The 22,828-nt window shown below is 37.8% G+C and overlaps 1 protein-coding gene across 1 annotated transcript in view; it reads right to left on the bottom strand.

The window, feature by feature from the left end:
- Positions 1–22,462, bottom strand: part of RNLS (renalase, FAD dependent amine oxidase) — a gene marked incomplete at its 3' end in the record, with an annotated part of 232,521 nt that extends 210,059 nt beyond the window's left edge. The window contains exons 1-4 of the mRNA XM_008058196.2: positions 22,250–22,462; positions 21,359–21,464; positions 20,616–20,758; positions 16,587–16,745 (exon numbers count right to left, since the gene is read on the bottom strand). Of these exons, the coding sequence (XP_008056387.1) occupies positions 16,587–16,745; positions 20,616–20,758; positions 21,359–21,464; positions 22,250–22,367 (526 nt within the window). The remainder of the gene's footprint in view (positions 1–16,586; positions 16,746–20,615; positions 20,759–21,358; positions 21,465–22,249) is intronic.
- Positions 22,463–22,828: the final 366 nt, after the last annotated feature.

The following is a 22,828-nucleotide window of genomic DNA, read 5'->3' as shown; positions in this document are numbered from 1 at the left end:
GTTGATGAGGTGTGCCCCCCCTTACCCAGGCAGATTTCCACTACGGTCAATCCCATCTCCCCGCCCCCACTCCCCTCCACAGTTTCCCATTACAGTCAATCCTTTTCTTATAGGTCTGCAGTAGTAATTCAAGGTCTACTTACCCGTGAGGACATGTGATACTCAGTTCTTTGTTTCTGTGAAAGATCACTCAGTATTACAGACTCTAATTCCAACCAGGTTGCTGTGAAGTTCATGATTTTGTTCTTCTTTATATTACATAATATTCCATTGTGTATATGTACCACATTTTTTTATCCAGTCCTCTTTTGATGAGCAGCACGGTTGGTTTCAGGTTCTTGCTATTGTGAACAATGCTGCGATAAACATACGTGTGCAGGTATCTTTTTAACAGAGTGATTTGAGTTCTTCCGGGTATATTCCCAGTAGGGGGATTGCGGGGTCATATGGAAGGTCAACTTTTAGAACTTTCAGGAATCACCACACTGTTTTCCCCAGAGGCTGTACTGGTTTGCACTCCCACTAACAGTGTAGAAGTGTTCCCTTTTCACCACATCCTCTCTAGAATCTGTTATTTTTGAGTTATTGTTGGTGGCCATTCTGACTGGAGTTAGGTGGTGTCTCAGTGTAGTTTTAAATGCATCTCCTTGATGATTCATGAGGCTGAACATTTTTTCATGTATCTGTTGGCTGCTCATATGTCTTCTTTTGAGAACTGTCTATTCATATCTTTTGCTCACTTTGTAATGGGGCTGTTTGTCTTTCTCTTTTCAGTACGTTTGAGTTCCTTGTAGCTCCTAGATGTTAGGCCTTTGTCAGACATACAGTTGGCAAATATTTTTTCCCAGTCTGTAGGCTGTCTCTCTACTCTCTTGATAGTTTCTTTGGCTTTGCAGAAGCTTGTCAGTTTGATGAGGTACCATTTGTTTATCTTATCTTTTATGGCATGGGCACTTTGGGTTTTGATCAGGAATTGGTTGCCAGTTCCAATTTCCATAGGAGTGTCTCCTGTATTTTCTAAGGTTCTTATAGTTTGAGGTTTTACGTTTAGGTCTCTGATCCGTTTAGAGTTGATTTCTGTGTATGGGGATAGGTAGGGGGTCCCGTTTCAACCTTCTGCATGTGGTCAGCCAGTTTTCCCAGCACCATTTACTGAATAAGTTCTTGTCTCCCCATTGGTTGGTGGTGGAGGCTTTGTGGAAGATGAGTTGGTTGAGAAATTGAGGCTTTGCCTCTAGAATCTCAATTCTATTTCATTGGTCTATATGACTGTTCTTATACCAATACCAGGCTCTTTTGATTATTGTAGCTTTATAATAAAGTTTAAAGTCTGGGAGTGTGATACCTCCTGCTTTTTTTGTTTGTTTGTTTGTTTTTTGTTGAGGATGGTTTTGGCTATTCTTGGTTGTTTATGTTTCCATATGAATTCCTGTATTGTTGTTTCTAGGTCTGAGAAGTACATTGCTGGTAATTTGATGAGTATTGCGCTAAATATGTAGATTGCCTTAGGTAGAACGGACATCTTAACAATGTTGATTCTTCCAATCCATGAACATGGAATATTTTTCCACTTGTTTGTATCATCTTTGATTTCTTTGAGCAGTGTTTTGTAGTTTTCATTGTAAAGGTCTTTCACATCTCTGGTTAGGAAGATGCCAAGATACTTTATTTTTTGGTGGCTATTGTGAATGGAATTGTGCTTTTTATTTGAGTTTCTGTTTGTTTATTATTGGTGTATAGAAATGCAATTGTCTTTTGCACATTTATTTAATACCCTGAGACTTTGCCAAAGTCCTTTATCAGTGCAAGGAAGTTTTTGACAGATTCTCCTAGGTTTTCAAGGTACAGAATCATGTCGTCCACAAAGAGACATAACGTGACTTCCTCTTTTCCTATTTGGATATCCCTGATCGCCTTCTCTTCTCTGATTGCTCTAGCTAGGACTTCCAAAACTATTGAACAGGAGGGGTGACAGTGGGCATCCTTGTCTTGTTCCAGTTTTCAGGGGAAATGATTCCAATTTCTGTCTTTAGCAATATGCTGGCTGTGGCTCTTACTATTTTGAGGATGTTCCATCTATGCCTAGATGTTCGAGGGTTTTTATCAAAAAGTGGTGTTGGATTTTATCAAAAGTTTTTTCTGCATCTAATGATATAATCATGTGGTTTTTTTTCTTTTACATCTGTTGATATAGTTAATTACATTTATGGTCTTACAAATGTTGAACCATCCTTGCAACCTGGGGATGAAGCCTATTTGGTCATGGTGGATGATTTTTGAGATGTGTTGTCGAATCCAGTTTGCTAGGATCTTGTTGAGAATTTTAGCATCTATGTTCATGAGGGATATTGGCCTGTAGTTCTCTTTCTTTGTTGGGTCTTTACCTGGCTTGGGTATCAATGTGATGTTAGCGTCATAAAATGATTTGGGGAGAGTTTCATCTTTCTCAATCGCCTGGAATACTTTCAGTAGGATTGGTATCAATTCCTCCTTGTATGTTTTGTAGAATTCTGCTGCAAAACCATCTGGTTCAGGTTTTTTTTTTTTTTTTTTTTTTTTTGTAGGGAGTTTACTTATGACATAGTCAATTTCCCTAAATGATCTATTTAGGGTCTCAATTTCTTGTTTCAACCTAGGGAGGTTGTGTGATGTCAGAAAGTCCTCCATTTCCTTTAGGTTTTCAAGTTTGTTTCCATACAAGTGTACATAGTAGTCTCTGATACTCTTTCATATTTCTTCAGGGTCAGATGCGACTTCATCTTTTGTGTTTCTGATTGCATTTATTTGGGCTTTTTCTCTCTTTTTCTTGGTCAGTCTAGCTAGGGGACCATCAATCTTGTTTATTCTTTCAAAGAACCAGCTTTTAGTTTCGTTGATTTTTGTATTATCTTTTTGTCTTCTATGTATTGGATTTGGGCTTTTGTTTTGGTGATCTGGATTCGTCTACTGAAGTTAGGGTTTTGATGGTCTTGCTTTTTCAGCTTCCTTAGGTGACTTGTTAAGCCGTTAACTTGCGATCTTTCCATTTTCTTCATGTGCATTTGTAGAGATATGGATTCCCCTCTTAGTACTGTTTTCATGGCATCCCAGAGATTTTGGTAAGATGTTTCTTCATTTTCATTGTTTCCAGGTAACTTCCTTAATCTCTGTTTTGATTTCCATGTTGACCTAGGAGTTGCTCAGCATCATGCCATTTAATGCCCATGTTTTTGTGGGTCTTGGGGGAACTTTGTTGGAATTGATATTTCTTTTTATTCTACTGTGTTCTGAGAAGGTACATGGCAAAATTTCATGAAATTTGTTTATGCTTGATTTATGGCCAGGGATGTGGTCTATCTTAGAGTACGTTCCATGCAGTGATGAGTAGAATGTATATTCCATGGTCATTGGGTGGTGTTCTATAGGTATCAATTAAGTCCATTTGGTCAAGAGTCACATTGAGGTTCCAGATCTCCTTGTTGGTTTTTTGTCCTGATGATCTGTCTAGGGTTGTGAGTGGGGTATTAAAGTCCCCAGCTATGATAGTTTTAGAGTCAATATCTTTTTTAAGTTTGCCTAGAAGCTGCTTTATGAAAGTTGGTGCTCTTATGTTGGGTGCATATGATTAGGATGGATAATTCTTGTTGATGGATTGAACCTGTTATCATGATGTAGTGACCTCCTGTATCCTTTTAAATTTTTGATAGCTCAAAGGATATTTTGTCTGATATTAGATTGCAACTCCAGCTTTCCTTTATGTTCTGTTCACCTGAAATTTTGCTTCCCATCCTCTTACTTTGAGTCTGTGAGTGTCCTTTCTGGTGAAATGAGTCTCTTGGAGACAATATATTGTTGCCTCATGATATTTGATTCATTTTGCCATTCTATGTCTTTTCAGTGGTGCATTTAGTCCATTCACATTCAGGCTAGTTACTGAAATGTAAGAGTTTATCCCTGTCATAATGTTCTTATAGAGTTGTTGTTGTTCTGTTTGTTGTCTTTCTTTTGACTTTGGGGTTGATTCATGTGTGTTTTCAATCTTTTTCCTGCACGCTTATCAAGAATGTTGCTCTTTTTATCTTTGTTTCTGTGTTTAATTCTTTCTTAAGTGTTTCTTGTAGAGGTGGTCTAGAAGTAGCATAAGATCTTAGGGACTGAATGTCTGGGAAAGATTTTACTTCTCCCTTGCTGATGAAGCTTAGCTTACCTGGGTAGGTTATTCTTGGTTAAAATTGTCTATCTTTGATAACTTTGAAGACTGGGTTCCACGCTCTCCTAGTCTGAAGTGTAGATAAATGTGCTGATTCTAATTGGTCTTCCCCAGCAGGTAGTCTGACCTTTTCCTCTTGCTGCCTTTAGGATTTTTTCTTTTATACCTACTTTGTTTAGGCAAATTATTAGGTTTCTGGGAGTTAGTCTTCTCATTTGTTGTCTTGCAGGGGTTCTCTGGATCTCTTGTGTTTGAATTTTTGCATTACTGATGAGATGAGGGAAGTTTTCTTGATCGATTTCATGGAATGTTTGTTCCAGGGTGGTCTCTTTCTCTTTCTGCCTCAGGAAGTCTAATTACTCTTAGGTTCGGCCTCTTGAAATAATCGCTCATCTCCTGAAGGTTTTGTTCTGTCTTTTTAAGCTTCTTTTCTATGTTTTTAACAGTTTGAGTTTGTTCTATATTTTCATCCTTAAGCTCTGAGATTCTTTCTTCTGCTTGGTTGATTCTGCTTTCCATGCTTATTAGTTTGTTATTTATTTATTTATTTATTTTTTGAGTTGGAGTCTCACTCTGTCGCCCAGACTGGAGTGCAGTGGCCACTCCCGGCCACCACAGCCTCGACCTGCTGGGCTCCGGCGATCCTTCCACCTCAGCCTTCCAAGTAGCTGGAATTACAGGTGCGTGCTACCACGTCTGGCTAATTTTTTATTTATTTTAGAGATAAGGTCTCACCAAGTTGCCCAGGTGGGTCTTGAACCCACGGGCTCAGGCAATCCACTCACCTCAGCCTCCCAAAGGCGTGAGATTACAGGCTGAGCCACCGAGCCTGGCTTTGTTATTTATTTCAATCACAGTATTCTTTACTGCTGTTATCTCAGTTATCAACTCTCTTCTATTTTTCTCTTGTCTCTCCTCAATTCTTTTTATTCATTCTATTAATGTCTTGATATCTCAGTTTGTAGTATGTGACCCATTATTCTGGGGGCTCTTCACTGTTTGTGTTTTGAAGTCTGTTTTCTCACTGTCTGACATCCCAGGGGTCTGAAGCCCATATTCTTCTTTTGATTTTTTTTCATTTGTGTAGCTTTTCCTCCCCACTTTTTCCCCCTCTTCTTTGATTCTGTTGTTCGGGGATGGTGGGGTTGCTTTTACTTCTGTTTGCTCAATTTCCTATTCTTCCTTATGTGAATCCTCTAGCTTTGTTCAATTCTGAGGCTGGACAATGGGTTGGGGGCTATACATATTTGCAGTTTTTGAGATTTAATTGAGGGGGGAGCTGTGATTCAAAATCTATCTGCAGATCCCAGTATCTACCGACAGGTGTATAGGTACCCTGGAACCCCTTTCCCACTGCCTTACAATCTCTCCATGCAGTGGGGGTGTAAGTTTGCTCCCTGAAAGTAAAATGAGGTAAGAAAAAGGAAAGGAATGGAACAGGGAAGGAGTGGGGGAAAGAGGATGATAGAGAGAGAGAAGAGTAAGAGGCATAACAGACAAAAGTACTGATTATCAAATGAAAAGAGACACAAAGACAGAGAAGAGTTAAAAAAACAAAAAGCCTAAAACATACAGACAATCATACAAATACACAAACCAACCAACCTTCCTATTGATATACAATTCCCCTACACAAACAGGAGGTCTACAAAAAAAGAGAAATCAGTAAACTAACAGAAATAAGGCAAGTATGAAAATGTTATCAAAAACAGAGGGAAGAGAGAAAAAGAAAAAAAAAAGGAAAACAAAAACCAAGAAGAATGAGCAAAACAAACAGTCAAATAATAAAAATTTTTAAAAAGTAAAAACAACAAATCAAGCTTGCTCTGAGATCATTCCTAAGAGCCCAACGTCCTTTCAGCTCTCATCGCAGGCTGGTAGGGTTGCTCATAGCTAGAGGCAGATGTCCCAGGCCTGCTGTGGAAGGATCAGATCTGGACTCAGTCGGCTTGCTGCCTGTCGGTCTGCCACTCAGATCCAACCTGTGTCCAATCCAGCATGGGGGAGGGGCTTCTGTCTTTCCCTGTTTGATGTGATTACCTTAGGTGTCCCAAGTTGGAGGCTGTGCAGAGCTGTGTGGAGCTGTGCACAGCATGATGCAGGTCTCTGCCTGGTCCTGGGACAGAGAAAATGGCTGTAGTGGGCACCTCTTTACTGGGCATGGGTCTCCTCCCTGGTCCACTCCAATCCTCTCTCTCCACTGATCTGACTCTGGGCTCCAGCTGATCCTACCACTGTGGGGTGACTTGGGGCAGGAGAGGGAGCTGGGAATTCCACAGGCTGGGCCATGGTGGTGGTGCAATGCATGGGACTGGCTGCAGAAGCCACCTTTTGCAGAGGTGGTGGCGATGGTGGTGGCGGTGGGAACCAGCTGCAGCAGCTACCTTTTGTGGAGACTTTCACAGTCTTGTCCCATTGCCATCTTGCCCCTCATCCCTAGATTCAGTATTTCTGATGAACTAAGACCCCTGTCATTTGTCCATCACATGTTCACATTCAAGGCTCACTACAACTTGCCCAAAATCTGTATCCCTAGTTTTATCTAGAAAAATTCCCTACCACAAAGATCTCCTTCCACTGTCAGTTCATAATGAGCCCCCAAAATGTAAAATAGACATTTCTATTTCCAGCTTTTTTGTGAAGACTTTCTCTTCTCTCTAAAGCATTATTTTCTTTTCCCTCTGAATGCTACACATTGCCCACCGGCCAAGAAAACACAACACACACTGTTTACATATAGACTACTACCACGCAACAGACAATGGGAATGAACTACAATGAAGCCAATCCCACCTCCATGTCACCAGCAAACGGCCAGTCTTAGAAGCAATCAATGGCTCTGTGAGCACAGAGTCTATAGAAGTTTCAAGAAAGACTGAAGGGGTATATATATAAAAACAGACCCCATAATCCCCTCTGTCACAATCCCCTTGGCTCCATACACAAGTCTAGCCAGGGTGGAGAGAATGAGCTCTAAATTGAGATTGACATTTAAACATAAACACAAGTGAGTCTGCAAAATCAAAGTGAGACTGTCCTAACAGCCAGCTTGACTAGCAAGTTGTAGGAAAGGACCAAGATGTCACTAAGGCACCCTCTTCAGAAACACATGGAATTCAACACAGAGAAGTTTGAGAGCTGTCTTGGGAAAAATAAAGCTGTTTCATGTCCATTACCAGGGAAGAGAGGGCTCACTAGAAACCCAAACCTCACCCTCACACAATTTACTTATGAAGCAAATCCTCACATATGCCCCACAACTATGTAATAAATAAATATTTTTTAATAAAAGCTGCCATATATTTACAATTCACATAGTTTAGACTCCTTAAAAATAAGTTACAACCATAAAGTGACTATAAAGAAAACAATGATGGTTCTGGCACAGGAATAAATAAATGGAACTGAATAGATATCCAGAAGCAGAATAAAGCATATATGGAATTTAACATATGGAAAATTAGAAATTCCATTCTAGGTAGGAAAAATAATTTTTTATTAAATAGGTGGTGCTGATATAATAAGTAATACTCTGTGAGGAAAATAACAAAGCTAAACACCTATCTCATAACTTATATAAACATATATTCCAGATAAAGATTTTAATGTAAAGTATAAAAATTAAAATTATAATGTAAAGTATAAAAATTAAAATTATTCTGAATGTAATTTAGAATATTTATATGACTTTAGAGTCAGGAAACTAGTCCTTAGCAAGCCAGGAAATCTAGCATCTATAAAAGAAAAATACACACTTAACTAAATAAAAATCTTAACAAATTATCATGGCAAATGACATAAACAAAAGCTAAATGATAGTCTGGGAAATATTTGTAATACTGTATGACAAATATTAATACCTCTCATGTGTGAAATGCTCCTAAAAAACAAATAGCACACTGGAAAAATAACCACTGGGATAATCACTTTCAGTCAAGGGAAATATAAATCAAAGCAAGAACTATGTACTTATCACTTTGGCAGAAATTTTAAAACATTTATAAAAATTAAAATATCTCATGTTGGCTGGATATGGTGGCTCATTAGTGATATATATCACTAGTGCAAATGAGTATATAGAAAAACAGGCACTCTTAGACATTAAGAATGAGAATCACCACAAACTTTTTGTAGAGTAATACTTTTTAGAACATACAGATTTTTTAAAATTATAAAGATATGGGGTACAATTCAGGGTTAGGTATACAAACGTTGATTATGTGGGTACCCTTGTTGATGAGGTGTGCCCGTTCCTCCCCTAGCAGTTTCCCTCAACTTCCAATCCCACCTCCTTCCCCGGACAGTTTCCCACTACTGCCAATCCCTTTCTTACAGGATTATAATTGTTCAAGGTCTCCTTATGAGTGGGAGCATATGGTACTCTGTTCTTTGTTTCTGTGATGGATCACTGAGTATGATCGACTTTAAATCCATCCAAGTTGCTGCAAAGTCCATATGTTTATCCTTCTTAATGACTGCATAGTATTCTATTGTGTATATGTAACACACTTTTTAAAAAAAATCCAGTCCAGTTTCGAGGGACAGCATGGCTGGTTCCAAAAACATACAGATCTTTTGACCCAGAAATTTCACTTTGGGGATCGTATCACCCAATACAGAATAAAAATCACCAGTACATAAGGATATATAAACAAGACAAACACAAATGGAATCTGGTTTACTACCAGGGGGCGTGAGGGCCAGTTAGAAACCCAAACTTCACCTGCACAGAGTCCACTTATGAAGTTAACCCTCACTGGTACCCCACATCTCAACAATAACAAAGAAAGGATGTTTATTGACATAATTTTCAGCAGGGGAAAAAAAAAAAACTGGAAACCACGTGAATGTCTATTAAAAACAATAAATGATGAAAGACTAAATTCCACCACTTCCAAATTGAAAAATAAATTATGCAGCTGTTAAATAAAAATAAATGAAGTGTATTCAACTGAAAGAATGTTAAGTAAAAAATCAAATTCAAGACAATAATTTTGGAGGCACCCACAGTCATCTAAAGTTTTCTATGCTTGGAGCAAGTATGGAAAGGCACTCACTAAACTATTAACATCAGTGAGATCTGGGGAATGGGAAGAAGGCAGGGCCTGGGAATGGATTGTTAGATCATCTTTGAATTGCTTCGTTTGTTATAAGTTAACATATCAGTTTTGAAACGTAATAAAAATTATTTGGGGATGGAAGAGAAGGGGGAGGACTAAAGTTTTTAATCTATGAGCAACATCGAATACAGTAGGCATTCAATAAATATTTGTTGGCTGAGGGAGGAAGGATCAGGAGGAAGGTAAATAGGTTTATAAATAGGTTTGTAAGAAATAAGAAGATAATCATGAGTAGATTGGAAATTCATTGTAGATACTATAAACAAACAGTGTAAGGGAAGGAATAATGAGATACACGATAAAGCTGGCAAAAATAAGAAAATGAAAAAAAAGAAGAAAACAAAATAAACAACAGACACCAATAAATAGAATGATAGCAACATCACAGTTACCCCAGTAAATATAAAAAGATTGAACTCGACTATCAAAAGAAACTGATTCTTTTCATGTTAGATTTTAAAACTCAGTCAGGTGTTCTCTGAAAACATCTAAAACCAAGAAAGCATAAACAACAAGAGTAATCTTTTTGTGGAGAGTCACAATCCCCGCAAATATCGTAAAATATTTCTTAATATGTCTAACAAGAAATGTGTAAGATCTTGTGATAAAGGCTATAAAATTTTACCTAGAACATAAAAATACCTCACAAGAAGAGAAATGTTTCATTTTCTTGGATGGGAAGATGAACTATTGTAAAGACACCAACTCTCCCTTGATTAACACCTAAATTCAGTGTAATTCAAATCAGCATTTCAACAGGAGTTTTTAATGAAACCTGATTCTAAAGTACACTCAAATAAATAAAACAGATTAGACAAGCAAAATGAGAACAGAAATCATCAATCATCTATATAAAAATAACTTTTCATAAAGGAGATTAGTAAAAATAATCTTTATTTCAGATTACACTATCAAAGCAACCCTTTTGAAACTGGAAACCTCCTAAATGTCCATCAAACTTGTTTAGTATATCAAGATAAATTCAAATAATAGAACACCATGTAGCAAAAATCATGAGGCATGGGAACATTCATTGGCATTGGAAAGATATTTATAATCCGTTATAAGGTAGTAAAAAATATTTATAAAAATAAAATATCTAGACATATGTATTAACCAGGTTAGTATTTATGGGGGATAAAATTATGAGTGAGTTATATTTTATTTTTATTCTCAAATTTTTAGCAATAAAGTATATTAGCTATAAAATAAAATGTAAAATACAGAATGTATTTATTTTTAGATTAGAAAATATAGTTTATTTAGAAAGAAAATTAGAGAGAGAGATGGAAAGAGGAGATTCACCTCCCCAAGGTAGGGAAAGGTGTCAAAGCCAGAAAACAAAGTGACGGGCATAACTCCAAGAGTGCATGGCCATACCAGAGTCTAGTAAGGCAATTGCCCAGAAAGTATTTTTTAAGAGACGTTGAATAATTTTACATTAAGTATAGCATTAAGGTTCAGATTGATGACTGGATGGGTGAAGACAGTGTATGTAGCTAGAGGCAGGAAAGAGGGAGAACAGAATGAGGGAGGGCGTGATAAGCTTCATTTTTATTTTTGCACAATTTTATAGCATTTATGTGATCTTAAAGGCAGTTAACAACTAGGGAATCCTTAGAAAGATAAAAATGTACCCCTGGGATCTTTATTTTAAAAGTTCATTTTAAAACTTGCCATCTGTAAATTTACCATAACTTTAAAAAACTATGAACAAGTGCTATAATTGTTAAATGTAAGCAAAATCATTCAATAAATATCTTATACATTGAAAACTTCTGTACATTAAAATAAAGTAGCATTACCCTAGTCTAAAACTATCTACTTTAAGACTTAACAATGGTTGCTTCTTTGGTGGAGTATTATCGAATTATATAAATAATTCCATGTTCTCCTAAATTATCATTGAACATACCATGTGTATCTATTCCACATCTGCATCTGCATCTATTGCCATTGTAGATCTAAGAAGTTCTATATTTCTAGAGAGGTTTTCATTTCTTTTAGGCAATATTCACATATGGATATGATCCTTTGGTTATTACAGTTTCCTTATTGAGATCGTCTGCACTTTTATCACATATTTGATATCATGTAGCAACCAGAAATTAACAAACTTACAGGATGAGTTATTTGTGAAAACCCAACTCTCCTTTCCCTACTCTCCAATCTAAGATAGAGATGCTCAGCTCAGCTAGTGTTTCTATAGGCTGTGATGACTACAAACACACACACACACACACACACACACACACACACACACACACACACACACAGGAGAAAGTAAAGTATTTTTCTCTTGCAAGATCTCAAGGTGGATTAGGCTGGTAGATTCTTGAAAATGGGAGAGTGGGACTGGAGATGAATGCTTTAACTAGAAGCACGAGTTAGGGGATGTGAGCACTAGGAGGGGATATTGGGAATTCCTGCACCTAATGTTTTAAGGGACAGGGGATTGGGGAATTCCTGTGCATGGTAGACAGCAAGCTCTTTCTCACAGGCACTGCCCAGGTCGGATTCTGCTGCAGGATGCCTGTGGAGCCTGGAGCGCATACCTATATGAAACAGTCAATGATAAGATTGTTTAAGACAAAGTACATGTGGAAGAATCATGTATAATAACAGTTAAGTGTACAAGGTCTGGAGTCACACTATTGAGATTCACAACTCAGCTTCAGCACCAAGAATGTAGATGACAATAATGCCTATGATTGGTTTGAGAATTGATACCATTTTGTTAATATTAATATAAAGAGAGTAGCACAATTATAGAACCAGAAGGTAAGCCATAAGAGGCTCACATCATGATACACGAGGCCTCTGTATTCTCCCAGCTGGGAGAATGTTTAATAAACAATGTTCGATAAATAATTGCCAAAAGAACAAAAAGTAGTTCTGTTTCTTCCATAAAAAAGCAAATTAGAGGAAGAGAGAGTTGGATAACGGAAATTCCAGACCACATTATAATCAAAAGAGAACTATTTCATGTAAGACATGGTGTTTATGTTGATCCTAAAGGCTACATATTATTTACAAAGAGAGAGAATGAGAAGAAACTCAAAGACACAACACTGTTCATAGTCTGTACCAATGTGAGACCTGCAGCAAATCCCCTATTCTGTCATTTGTTAATCATGCACCTTTGGATAAGTTAGTTCATTCTAATGAGCCTAAATTTATTTCCTTATGATATGTAGTTTTGTGAATTATATCATAGTTACAGTGTTATTCTACATTTTGATCATCGTGATAGTCTTCTCTAGTTTAAAGATTCTACGAGGAACAGCAATATATATTTGATCCACTAGATGGCAATATCTGACTTTGTAAGTGGATGTCTCTTTTGCAGATGCTTAAGATGTCTAATAATCAAATGAAAGCATATTTAAGGTTCACCAGAAAACAGAGAGAAGGGTAGACATTAATGTCTCATACTGAAGTCATTATTGAGATTTATAAAGTAAAGAGAAAGTACAAGTTCTAATCCCTTTGATTTAGAGCCACAGATGTTAAAGGTCTTGCAAAGACATTGTGGTTTTAACCCTTTACTGTCAGAGAGAGTTATTTTGTAACAGTGAAGTAATACACTGTTTTGCATGGGGTCCAATTCTTAAGCAGGTCAATAAAACATCCCAAAGACCCTCACCCTCACTCAAATATGCCAAGTTAATTATTCTTAAACTTTTAAAAATCATAAGTTCCTACATATCCCATAATACTCCTTCACTAAAAAAGATTTATTTCCTTTTCAGCATAATGGACTTTTAAAAAATAGTATCAACCTGATCAGTTTTTATTTTTTATTTTAATTTTTTTCCATTTATTATTATAAAGATGTGGGGTACAATTCAGGGTTCGGTATACAAACGTTGATTATGCAGGTACCCTTGTTGATGAGGTATTCCCCTCTCTCCCCTAGCAGTTTCCCTCAAATGCCAGTCCCACCTCCCCTCCCCTGACAGTCTCCCACTACTGCCAATCCCTTTCTTATAGTATTATGATAATTGTTCAAGGTCCACTTATGAGTGAGAACATATGGCACTCTGTTCTTTGTTTCTTTGATAGATCACTGAGTATGATCAACTCTAATAATAAGAGTATTCTTATTTTTAATGTTATGCTTCAAAAATTGTAAAGAATGGCCAGATGCAGTGGCTTATGCCTATAATCTCAGCACTTTAAGAGGCTGAGGCAAGAGAATCGTTTGAGCCCAGGAGTTCCAGGTCAACACCATGAGACCCCATCTCAACAAAAAATTTTTTAAAAATCAAGAAAGTAAGCCAAGTGTAGTGACACATGCCAGTAGTCCCACCTACTGAGGAGGCTGAAATGGAAGAATCACCTGAGCCCAGGAGGTTGAAGCTGTGATCCTGCCACTGCACTCCAGTTTGGGCGACAGAGTGAAAAAAACAAATAAAATTTGTAAAGAAGAAAATGAAAATCATATCTGGCCAATATTAATATGTTTGTCCAACTATTTTTGATAGATGACAAAGAAATATAAACACATATTTTTATCTTTTTTCAAGTTAAAAGGTTTTTAAATCTTTCCATGTTAACAAATATATTATTATATTAATGACTACTAGCATTCTATTTTTCACAGATAAAAATTTACAGAGAAAGCATTAATATTCTGAGAACAAATACCTTAATTGAAAAGTCTGGTCTTGTCCCACAATACTATTCTTTATAAAATTGACAATATTGCTCCCATTTGAAGATGAATTATGGTTAGTGAGGGACCTATGTAGAGAAAAGGAGGAAGGTAACACAACAGAACCTAACAAATGAGCTGATGAAAAATACAGGTCAGAAAAATGTTGCCAGGAAGCAAATTAGTTCAACAAACACTCAGGCATTAATTTAACAACAGTAAAAGAACACTTGACCTCTTCGGAACAAGACTTCAAGGAAGGGGCCAAGAGGAGCTCTTGTGAAAATTACATGGGTGACATGGAGAGAAGGCTAGAAGAAAAGTTAAAAGTAATAAAACAAAGATCAAAGTTGGAAGTGAGTTGAGAGAAAATAGCAGCTATGAGAGGGAGATAATTTATGTTTTTGTAGATACTCTGAGATAATAATAAATGGAACAGAAATAAACTTTCAAATAAGAATTAGAAGAAAATTTACCTAAAAAATAAAAGTTGAAACTTCAAGGTGAAAATGGACAATATGCCCCATGAAAAATGGACTCAAAGTTAGTAACAATAAGATATATGTTTATTAAGTTACTGGACTCAAAGGTAAACAAATAAAAAAGAGGTACATTTGAAAAAAAGTATTCTTGAAAGGCTTAAAGTAAAAGGATATGCCAGACAAATGAAATAAAAGAAAGAGCATCTCATTCATCAGTCAAGGTGAATTTGAAAGCAGAATAAAATTAAAATGATACCGAAAAGACAATTTTGTAAGTCAAAGGAAATAATTGTAATGAAGCTCTATTATCAATCAAATAAAATCATAAGGCAAAAATTGCCACAAAAAAACAAGGAAAGATAGAAAGAAATGCAATGATAGTAGGTGAATTACAATTTCTATAAAACCTAGTAAAAGTCACTATTTAAATATCATTTTCTATTACTTAGATATTCACAAAATAAAACATTGTCAATAAAAAATCCTATTTCAAAATATTTCTAAAAAATACAAACCATATATGCATATAAAACACATAAAGCAAATAAATATATAGTGTGCAATTAGAGAGCAGCTTTTAAAAACACCGTCTTAATTTGCAAATTCTAATCAGTATATTACATGGACTTAATAATAATCTTCCATACTCAATAATGTTCTCCAGTAAGTGAATAGGAATAAAACTCAAGAATTCACAGAGCCTACTTATGTCACTATAAAATTTGATTGCAAAGTCAAATTTGATGGTGACTCATTAACTATTTTCACCATATGTAAAAATAATCTCACCAACTTCAAATGAACACATTAAAAGAGTTAATTCCCTAAGTACAAAAAGACTAGAAGACTCATATCAGGTTCTTTCTGTGTTTGAATGGAATTGAGGCTAATCTTTTGAAGAGATAGACAGCAAAATCAGACTTAGATGATATAAAGAAATCATACTTGGTGACAAATTCACTCCATCCCAGTTTCCTTATCCTCCTTTCCCATATTCCAGCTTTCTTTGGGAGAAACTGAGTCTTTGTCCAGCCCCTTACTAGGAGCCATTTCAGTGAAAATTTTATTTATTTATTTATTATTTTTAAAATCAAGATGAGGCCCCACTATGTAGCGTAGGCTGGTCTTGAACTCCTGGGCTCAAGCAATCCTCTTGCCTCAGCCTCCCAAAGTGCTGGAATACAGGCGTGAGCCCGGAAAATTGTGTATCAAAATCAATGCTCCCTAGGAAACATGAAGAATTGACATTATGAAGACAAGAAAACCAAACTGCTAAGGGGAGACTGTATCTTTGAAGACTCCCCACTTGTCATTTCTCAGGTTGATAAAACAAAACTTGATTTCTAAGCTAGATAAATCAAAATTGCTCAGGTTGATCAATCAAAATTTTAGCTTTCCTAAAGAATTTTTCTACAATGGTTTAATAGTTTCTCTCCAGATGAACATCTATTCCACATGATAAAACAGTGACACTTGACTTACTACATAAGATATGATATTCAATTTATTAATCGTTCATACACTCTTTCTTAAAAGATACCTTTGCTGTCTTTAGCAATACTTTTAGCAAATGCTTTTTGCTTTATTATTTCAGAGAAATTGTCTTTGAATTTTAGTTTCTTTATTATAATTTTGTCTCTTTTGGCAAAAAGTTAGCTCCTTCACCATAATTTGCTCATCCCCTACCACCCATCCTGTCTCTAATACCTCTCTTTCACAATGGGGCAGGGCAATTATCTCAACAGAAGTAAATACCTAGAGGGAAGCCCAGAGAGTAAAAACACAGAAAACAAGGCAACCCAAGCAAGTATTTGTATCATAAAAACCTTCCTTTTTCCAAAATGGCCACAAAGAGGTTGCTCTTCTTTTAGGCCAAATCACTGCATATCCATCAACGACACTGACTTCTTGAAGGCAACAATAATAAGACAAATGTTCAACTTTTAACTAGTTAAATAATTATATAGATTTTACTTTGACCTAGATTAATATCATGAACTGGACCATAAGTTTCGGTTTTCTAAAACATGCAAATCAATAGAATCTATCATCTATACTTTGCAAAGAGAGTTCTACCAAATTCATCCTCCATCAAAGAAGTCCCTGAGGCAGGTAAACAGCAAAGGCAGATGACTCACAGTTGGTGATGTCACCTTGAAGCTGCAGAATCTGAGGAACTGGCATCGTGAGGACAACAAGATCAAACTGCTCGGGGGAGCCTGTTTCTCTGGAGACTTCCCACTTGTCGTTTCTCAGGTTGATCTGGGTCACACACTGTCTGAAGTAGACTTCTGCACCTGCTCCAAAACCCCAAATCATGTTCACATTATTAGGATTTTCTATGAATGCAGGGGATGTGAATAGTTACAAACTTGATCTCTTCAATGAGCTTGTCTTCTACTATCCCCAGGTTCTCTTTCCTTACTTTCTTTCTAATCTAGTGGGAATTTGTCCCCCTCTGGCATCCTTGAACTTCCCTATCAATGCCTGCTATGGAGAAAAAAATACTACCACAATGAATTATAAAACTATAGCAATAACCATAGCTATCTTTAATTAAGCAGCTACTATATACCAACCAGTAGACAGATACACAATACCAATTTATTGGACAGATAAGGAAATGTTGAAAAATGTCATGCCATGTTTTAAAACTACATCCATCTGACTAATGCTCATCATCTTTGCAGAGTAAGTATACATTTCAGTAAAAGTATTAGCAATTAATTATCTCTAATAATAGCAAGAAGAGCAATATTTCCTAATAAAGGGATTAATAGCCCCTGTTAAAGAACTTAAAAAGGTCTCCATAAGATAAATGAAAGTTCTCATCAATAGATCAATTACCTTCATTAAGAAGAATCAGAATTTAGAGAAACATAATCTAGAGTACTCTCCCATCACATTTTCCTCTTGGCACTGAACACAGGCTATTTTAATAATTATTTGCCTAATTATTTGTTTAATATTGTCTTTCCTTTTACTCTGTAAGCCTCATGAGCTATAAATTATGCCTTTTTAGCTTCTATGTATCACATATAACATATATAGCACAGAACTTGGCACATACTAGGTATTTAAGAAATATTTGTAGAAAAGAATGAATTATGAATCATAACCTCAAAGATAAGAAAGGAAAATTGGGTCACTAAGCCTCCTAAATACACTAGTACTTACTTCCCTCACATTGCAGTTTCCGTAAAACTTTTGCTTAATGAATCTATTTCTATTCAGTATCATGTACACAAAAGAAATAACTAAAGATAGAATGAGAAAATAAAAAGCATACTGAAAGATCCTGTTTATCAGTACCTGGGACACTTCATGTTCATAGTCACTAAAAATTCAGGTGAAGCCCAACCTCGTCCATGAAGCATCCTTTCTGTATCCTCTCTAGGTCAATGTGATCCTTTCCATCTATGATGACCTTCAAGCGACACTGTCTTTTCTGCTCATTTCAGCACTGATTTAAAATACCTGCATGCTTTAGTGATGTATTTTTTTCTTTTTATTTTTTTTTGAGCCAGGGTCTCACTCTGTTGCCTAGTCTGGAGTGCAGTGGCATGATCACAGCTCACTGCAGCACCAACCTTCGGGTCTCAGGCAAATCTTCTGCCTCAGCTTCCCAAACAGCTGTGACTACAGGCAAATACGACCATGTCCAGCTGACTTTTTCATTATGTATGTATGTATGTATGCATGTGTAGAGGTGAAGCGAAAACTCCCCCTTTGCCCTCTGAAGGTTCACTGAAAATCAACTGACAAACGGCAGATTAATAGAAGAAAAGGCATACAAATTTACTTGATCATAATTTTATATGACATGGTAGTCTTCAAAATAAAGACTCAAAGATAAAGGAGCAATTGTTCATTTATATGCTTAGGTTCAGCAAAGCATAGGCAGCAAAGAAACATGATTGGACAGAAAGGGTATGATCGAATGTTAACAGAATTGGCAGGGTAATTCAGCAAAGCCTCTCTGCTCATATTCTTCTTGGCCTCCCTGTAAAGTATTCCTTCCTTATGGGTATGGGACAAGACCTCTCTGGAATGGAAGTCTTATGACTTACAATCAAAAGGTTGGTCAGATGATTGGAGGAAAGGAGTTCTGATTTCTCTCCTTTTTTTTTTTTTGAGTTGGAGTCTCACTCTGTCGCCCAGACTGGAGTGCAGTGACCACTCCTGGCCACCGCAGCCTCGACCTGCTGGGTTCCGGAGATCTTTCCACCTCAGCCTTCCAAGTAGCTGGAACTACAGGCACACGCTACCACGCCTGGCTAATTTTTTGAATTATTGTAGAGATGAGGTCTCGCCAAGTTGCCCAGGCGGGTCTCGAACCCGCAGGCTCAGGCAATCCACTCACCTCAGCCTCCCAAGGCACGGGATTACAGGCTGAGCCACCGAGCCTGGCTGGAGTTCTGATTTCTATGACCTGACTTGGACAAGAGGGATTTTAGTTTCTATGGCTAACCTAAGGGGAAAATGAGAGGCCAGAGACCAAAGGGCAGGATAAAATCTGAGAAAGCTGCTTCCGAGGGGGCCTTCATTTTGCAGTATTGTTTTCTAAGTCTCTACACATGCACACATGGATATATAATACAGTTAGTAAGTACCTGAGGATTTCATTAAATATATACATTTAACTTGAGTCAAGTGATTTATCATGATGAAAATGAGATTTTTTAAAGTGATAAGCTATGGTACTATATGAAGGAGATGGTGGCACCTCACAAAATGTCCAATGGTGTCACCATTAATTTTATATATCAACGTGACTGGGCCACATAGCATCCACATATTTGGTCAAACATTATTCTGGGTGTTTCTGTGAGAGTGTTTTAGGTGAGATTAACACATAAATCAGTAGATTCAGTAGACTGCCTTCCCTAATGTCAGTGGGCCTCATTCAATCAGCTGAAGGCCTAAACAGGATAAAAAGCCTGATCATCCTGCAGATAAAGAAGAGTTCTCCCTGCCTGACAGCTTGTGAACTGGGTCATCAGCTTTTTTCCTGCCTTCAGACTAGAACTCAAACATCGGCTCTTCCTGGGTCTTAAGCCTGCCAGCCTTTGGAATGCAAGTACACCAAAGTACACCATCAGCTCTCCTGGAGTCTACCTTGCTTACGAACCCTGCAGATCTTGAGACTTACCTGCCTCCCTCATTACATGAGCCAATTCCTTATAATCAATCAATCTCTCTCTCTTACTACACACACACACACACACACACACACACACACACACACACACACACACACACACACCCTTACTAGTTCTGTTTCCCTAGAGAACTCTAATACACTGTCATAAACTGAATCTTGGAGCAATGTTCTAAACCCAAATGGCATTTATTATGTGATCATGCTGTGCCAAGAGCTGTTTAACAAAAGATGCACAGACTCACTCATAATTAAGAAAATGCAAATCAAAATCTCAAAGAGATACCATTTTTAACCTATTACGTTGGCAAGATTTTAAATGTCCATAGTACCCAGATGTGGGTAAAGAAACATTCTCATTATTACTAATGGGATACTCTTTAAGATGAATATATAGCACAACCTAGATAAATTTAAAATGCGCATATAATTTGACATAGCTATTATTCTGTCAGTAATTGATGCTAAAGATAGCCTATACAAAGCATGTCACATTTGGACATGCAACAATGTATGTATTTGCAAAAACTTAAACAATCTCCCACTCCCCTATAACCTAAATATTTACTACAAAGTGAATAAATAAGGATAGTATGCTTACACCATATAGTACTAGACACACAAAGAAAATGAAGCACATTGAATTTGCTGATATAAAAATAGACACAAGATATGAACCAAACAAGATATGGCTCATATACAAAAATCTCCTTTGTGTATATTTTTTAAAAGAATAAACATAAAAATATTATTTATATATAATATCTATATTGTAGACAGAGACAGCCATGTAGCTCAATAGACTGACACATAAACATTTTTCTGGAAGCACACACTGGAAACTGTTATCAGTGATTATTTTGGGAGAAGAAAGACTGAGTGGTAAGTAGAGCATCTACTTTTGTAATTTTCTGTATAGTGTCAATATGTAATTATTTATTAATTATTTAACTCTTATTTTTAAACACTAATTTTAAAATTTAGGCAGAGAAAATCTTAGTCCCACCTGATTCTTTCAAGTAATGCTTAATAATTGAAGAAACTCCTTGAGGTGCCACAAAGTTACAGTCTCCTTCTTTCATCATCATTCCTTTAATAGGAGAGGTCAGAGCCTTCAAAATGCTGTGAGCTAACAGTTCATCATAAAAACTGAAATAAATCAATATGTGTATATATAATGTAAATATTTACTATGATTGGCTCTAAAACACTATATTCTCTTCCAGTTTTCAGAGATTACAATTCTAAATATAACTAGAAATCTTCCTATGATCAACTAAATATACATTTTGTGCTAAAACTTGTAATACAGATAAAGAACAGAAACATTTAGACTCCATAGGTCTTTTGCTGACATTAGCCAAAATCCCATTTCTCCATAAGTATATTTAAAAAGTAAACTTTATTAAAATAAACAACGCATTAATATTTAGTATACAATATTAAATTGGGTTAAAAAAACTGACTTCCATCGCAGCTAGTTGTCCTCTGCCATAACACCAACATGAGATGTATTAAGCTCACAGAATGTTCTATGTATCATCTCACATAACCATGTAACTGTCATAGCAACCCTATGAGGTAGGTGTTATAGTTTCCTACTTTACTCAGATTAACTTTTTACTGCTAACACCATCAACAATGATTATATAATAATTTAAAGTTTATCCCTGTCAGAAACTGGTGATCTGTATCTTATTTACATCATAGAACTACTGAGATTGATTCCACCCCTTGCAACTAACTCACCTTTGGTGTTTTTTGGCATAATGAGGCGTGCAGGTGATATACTGAGCACCCAAGTCAGCTGTGCACTGTGGATTGTGAGGACTGCTGGCTGTAGTCATTCTTCCCCCTTTAATTAATCCAGAGGAAAAGGTATTAGTGCATTTCAAGGAGACACTGCAACTAATAACAATTCACCCCAGGTAATCCTAAATGGATTATTTTAAAAATATACTAAGAAACACTTTTTACACTGCATTAAGAAAATAATCATGAATAATTGAATAATGCAGCCCTACTGCTTGTGCATATATTTAGTAAAAGGAATCAGTGAATTGACAAAAATAAAACACAACTATGACGATGCCCACTTATGCACCTAACGCTGAAACGTACCCCACATCTTTAAAATGTAAAAAAAAAGAAAGAAAGATGAATCAAGTGTAGAATGAACGCATCAACTAATACTCCATTCATGCAGTCAAGTTTCATCAGAACGATAGGATTCTGCAAACTAGATCTGAAAGTCTTAGTCTATGAGCGCTTCAGGATGCTCATAATATGAAGAAGCCTGCAAAGGCAGAGACAGAGCAAGACACAAATCCATTTATTAGGGACAGCGGTAATCCAAACCGTTGCCAACTCAAGTAGGGCTCCCTGCCACCCTGCCCGCTCAGGCCTCCCAAGGAGGACTTCCCGGCACTCCGGCCTCCTCCCCCTCCCGCCCGCGGCGGCGGAAGTCTCTAATCACGTGACGTGGCGCGCACCGCGCATGCGCCACGCCCCGGCGCTCGGGGATACCGGGTCTCCGGTTTTTTTTTCCTGCTCAGACGCTCTCTCCTGCGTGGGCCCGTGCCACCCCAGAAGCCGGCCCGGCGACCCATTTCCCCAGGTTCTGGCCGTTAGACAACCCACCTGAGTCCCCAGCCTTGTCCCACACCGCGAGGTACAACGGACCCCGCGTCTCCCTCCTCAGCAGCGCGGCGCACAAGCTCCCCGTGAGCCCGGCGCCCACGATCAGCACCCGCGCCATGGCGGGAGGGAGCCCCGATCGGCTTCGCGTCTGCCGGGCAGGCCGGTCTGGGGCTCGTGGGGCCGCGGCCGAACCCTCTCCGGCCGGCGCGCTCTGGGGCCCGCGCGCTCCGGTCCCCGGCCCGCGTCTGCGCGGTGCCCCCGGCCGGCCTGCAGGGGGCGGAGAGGAGGCCACCGGAGCCAGGGGTCGTCGCCCAGAGAGGAGCACTCCTAGGCGCTGTCCCCTCGCCGCGGGGGAGCTCGAGCTGGCTGCCGTGGCTGCCGGGGTCGCCAGAGGCGTTCCGACCCCCCGTCTGCCCCCTCGTCCAGAGAAGCCTGGAACGCGTGTAGGTTAGAGGGGGAGAACCCGCCTCGCCACACAGCTGGTGTTGACTACGGAAGAGAAGCAGCCTAACCTGACTGCAGGGATGTCTAGTCTGTGCCTGTTGGAATCTTTGCTACCTTTTTTTTTTTTTTTTTTTT

The sequence above is a fragment of the Carlito syrichta genome, unplaced genomic scaffold (genome assembly GCF_000164805.1).
Source record: "Carlito syrichta isolate Samal-C Ts95f unplaced genomic scaffold, Tarsius_syrichta-2.0.1 Scaffold303242, whole genome shotgun sequence".
Taxonomy (NCBI): domain Eukaryota; kingdom Metazoa; phylum Chordata; class Mammalia; order Primates; family Tarsiidae; genus Carlito; species Carlito syrichta.
Note: the sequence above shows the minus strand (reverse complement) of the source record. Positions and strands in the feature narration are given on the sequence as shown.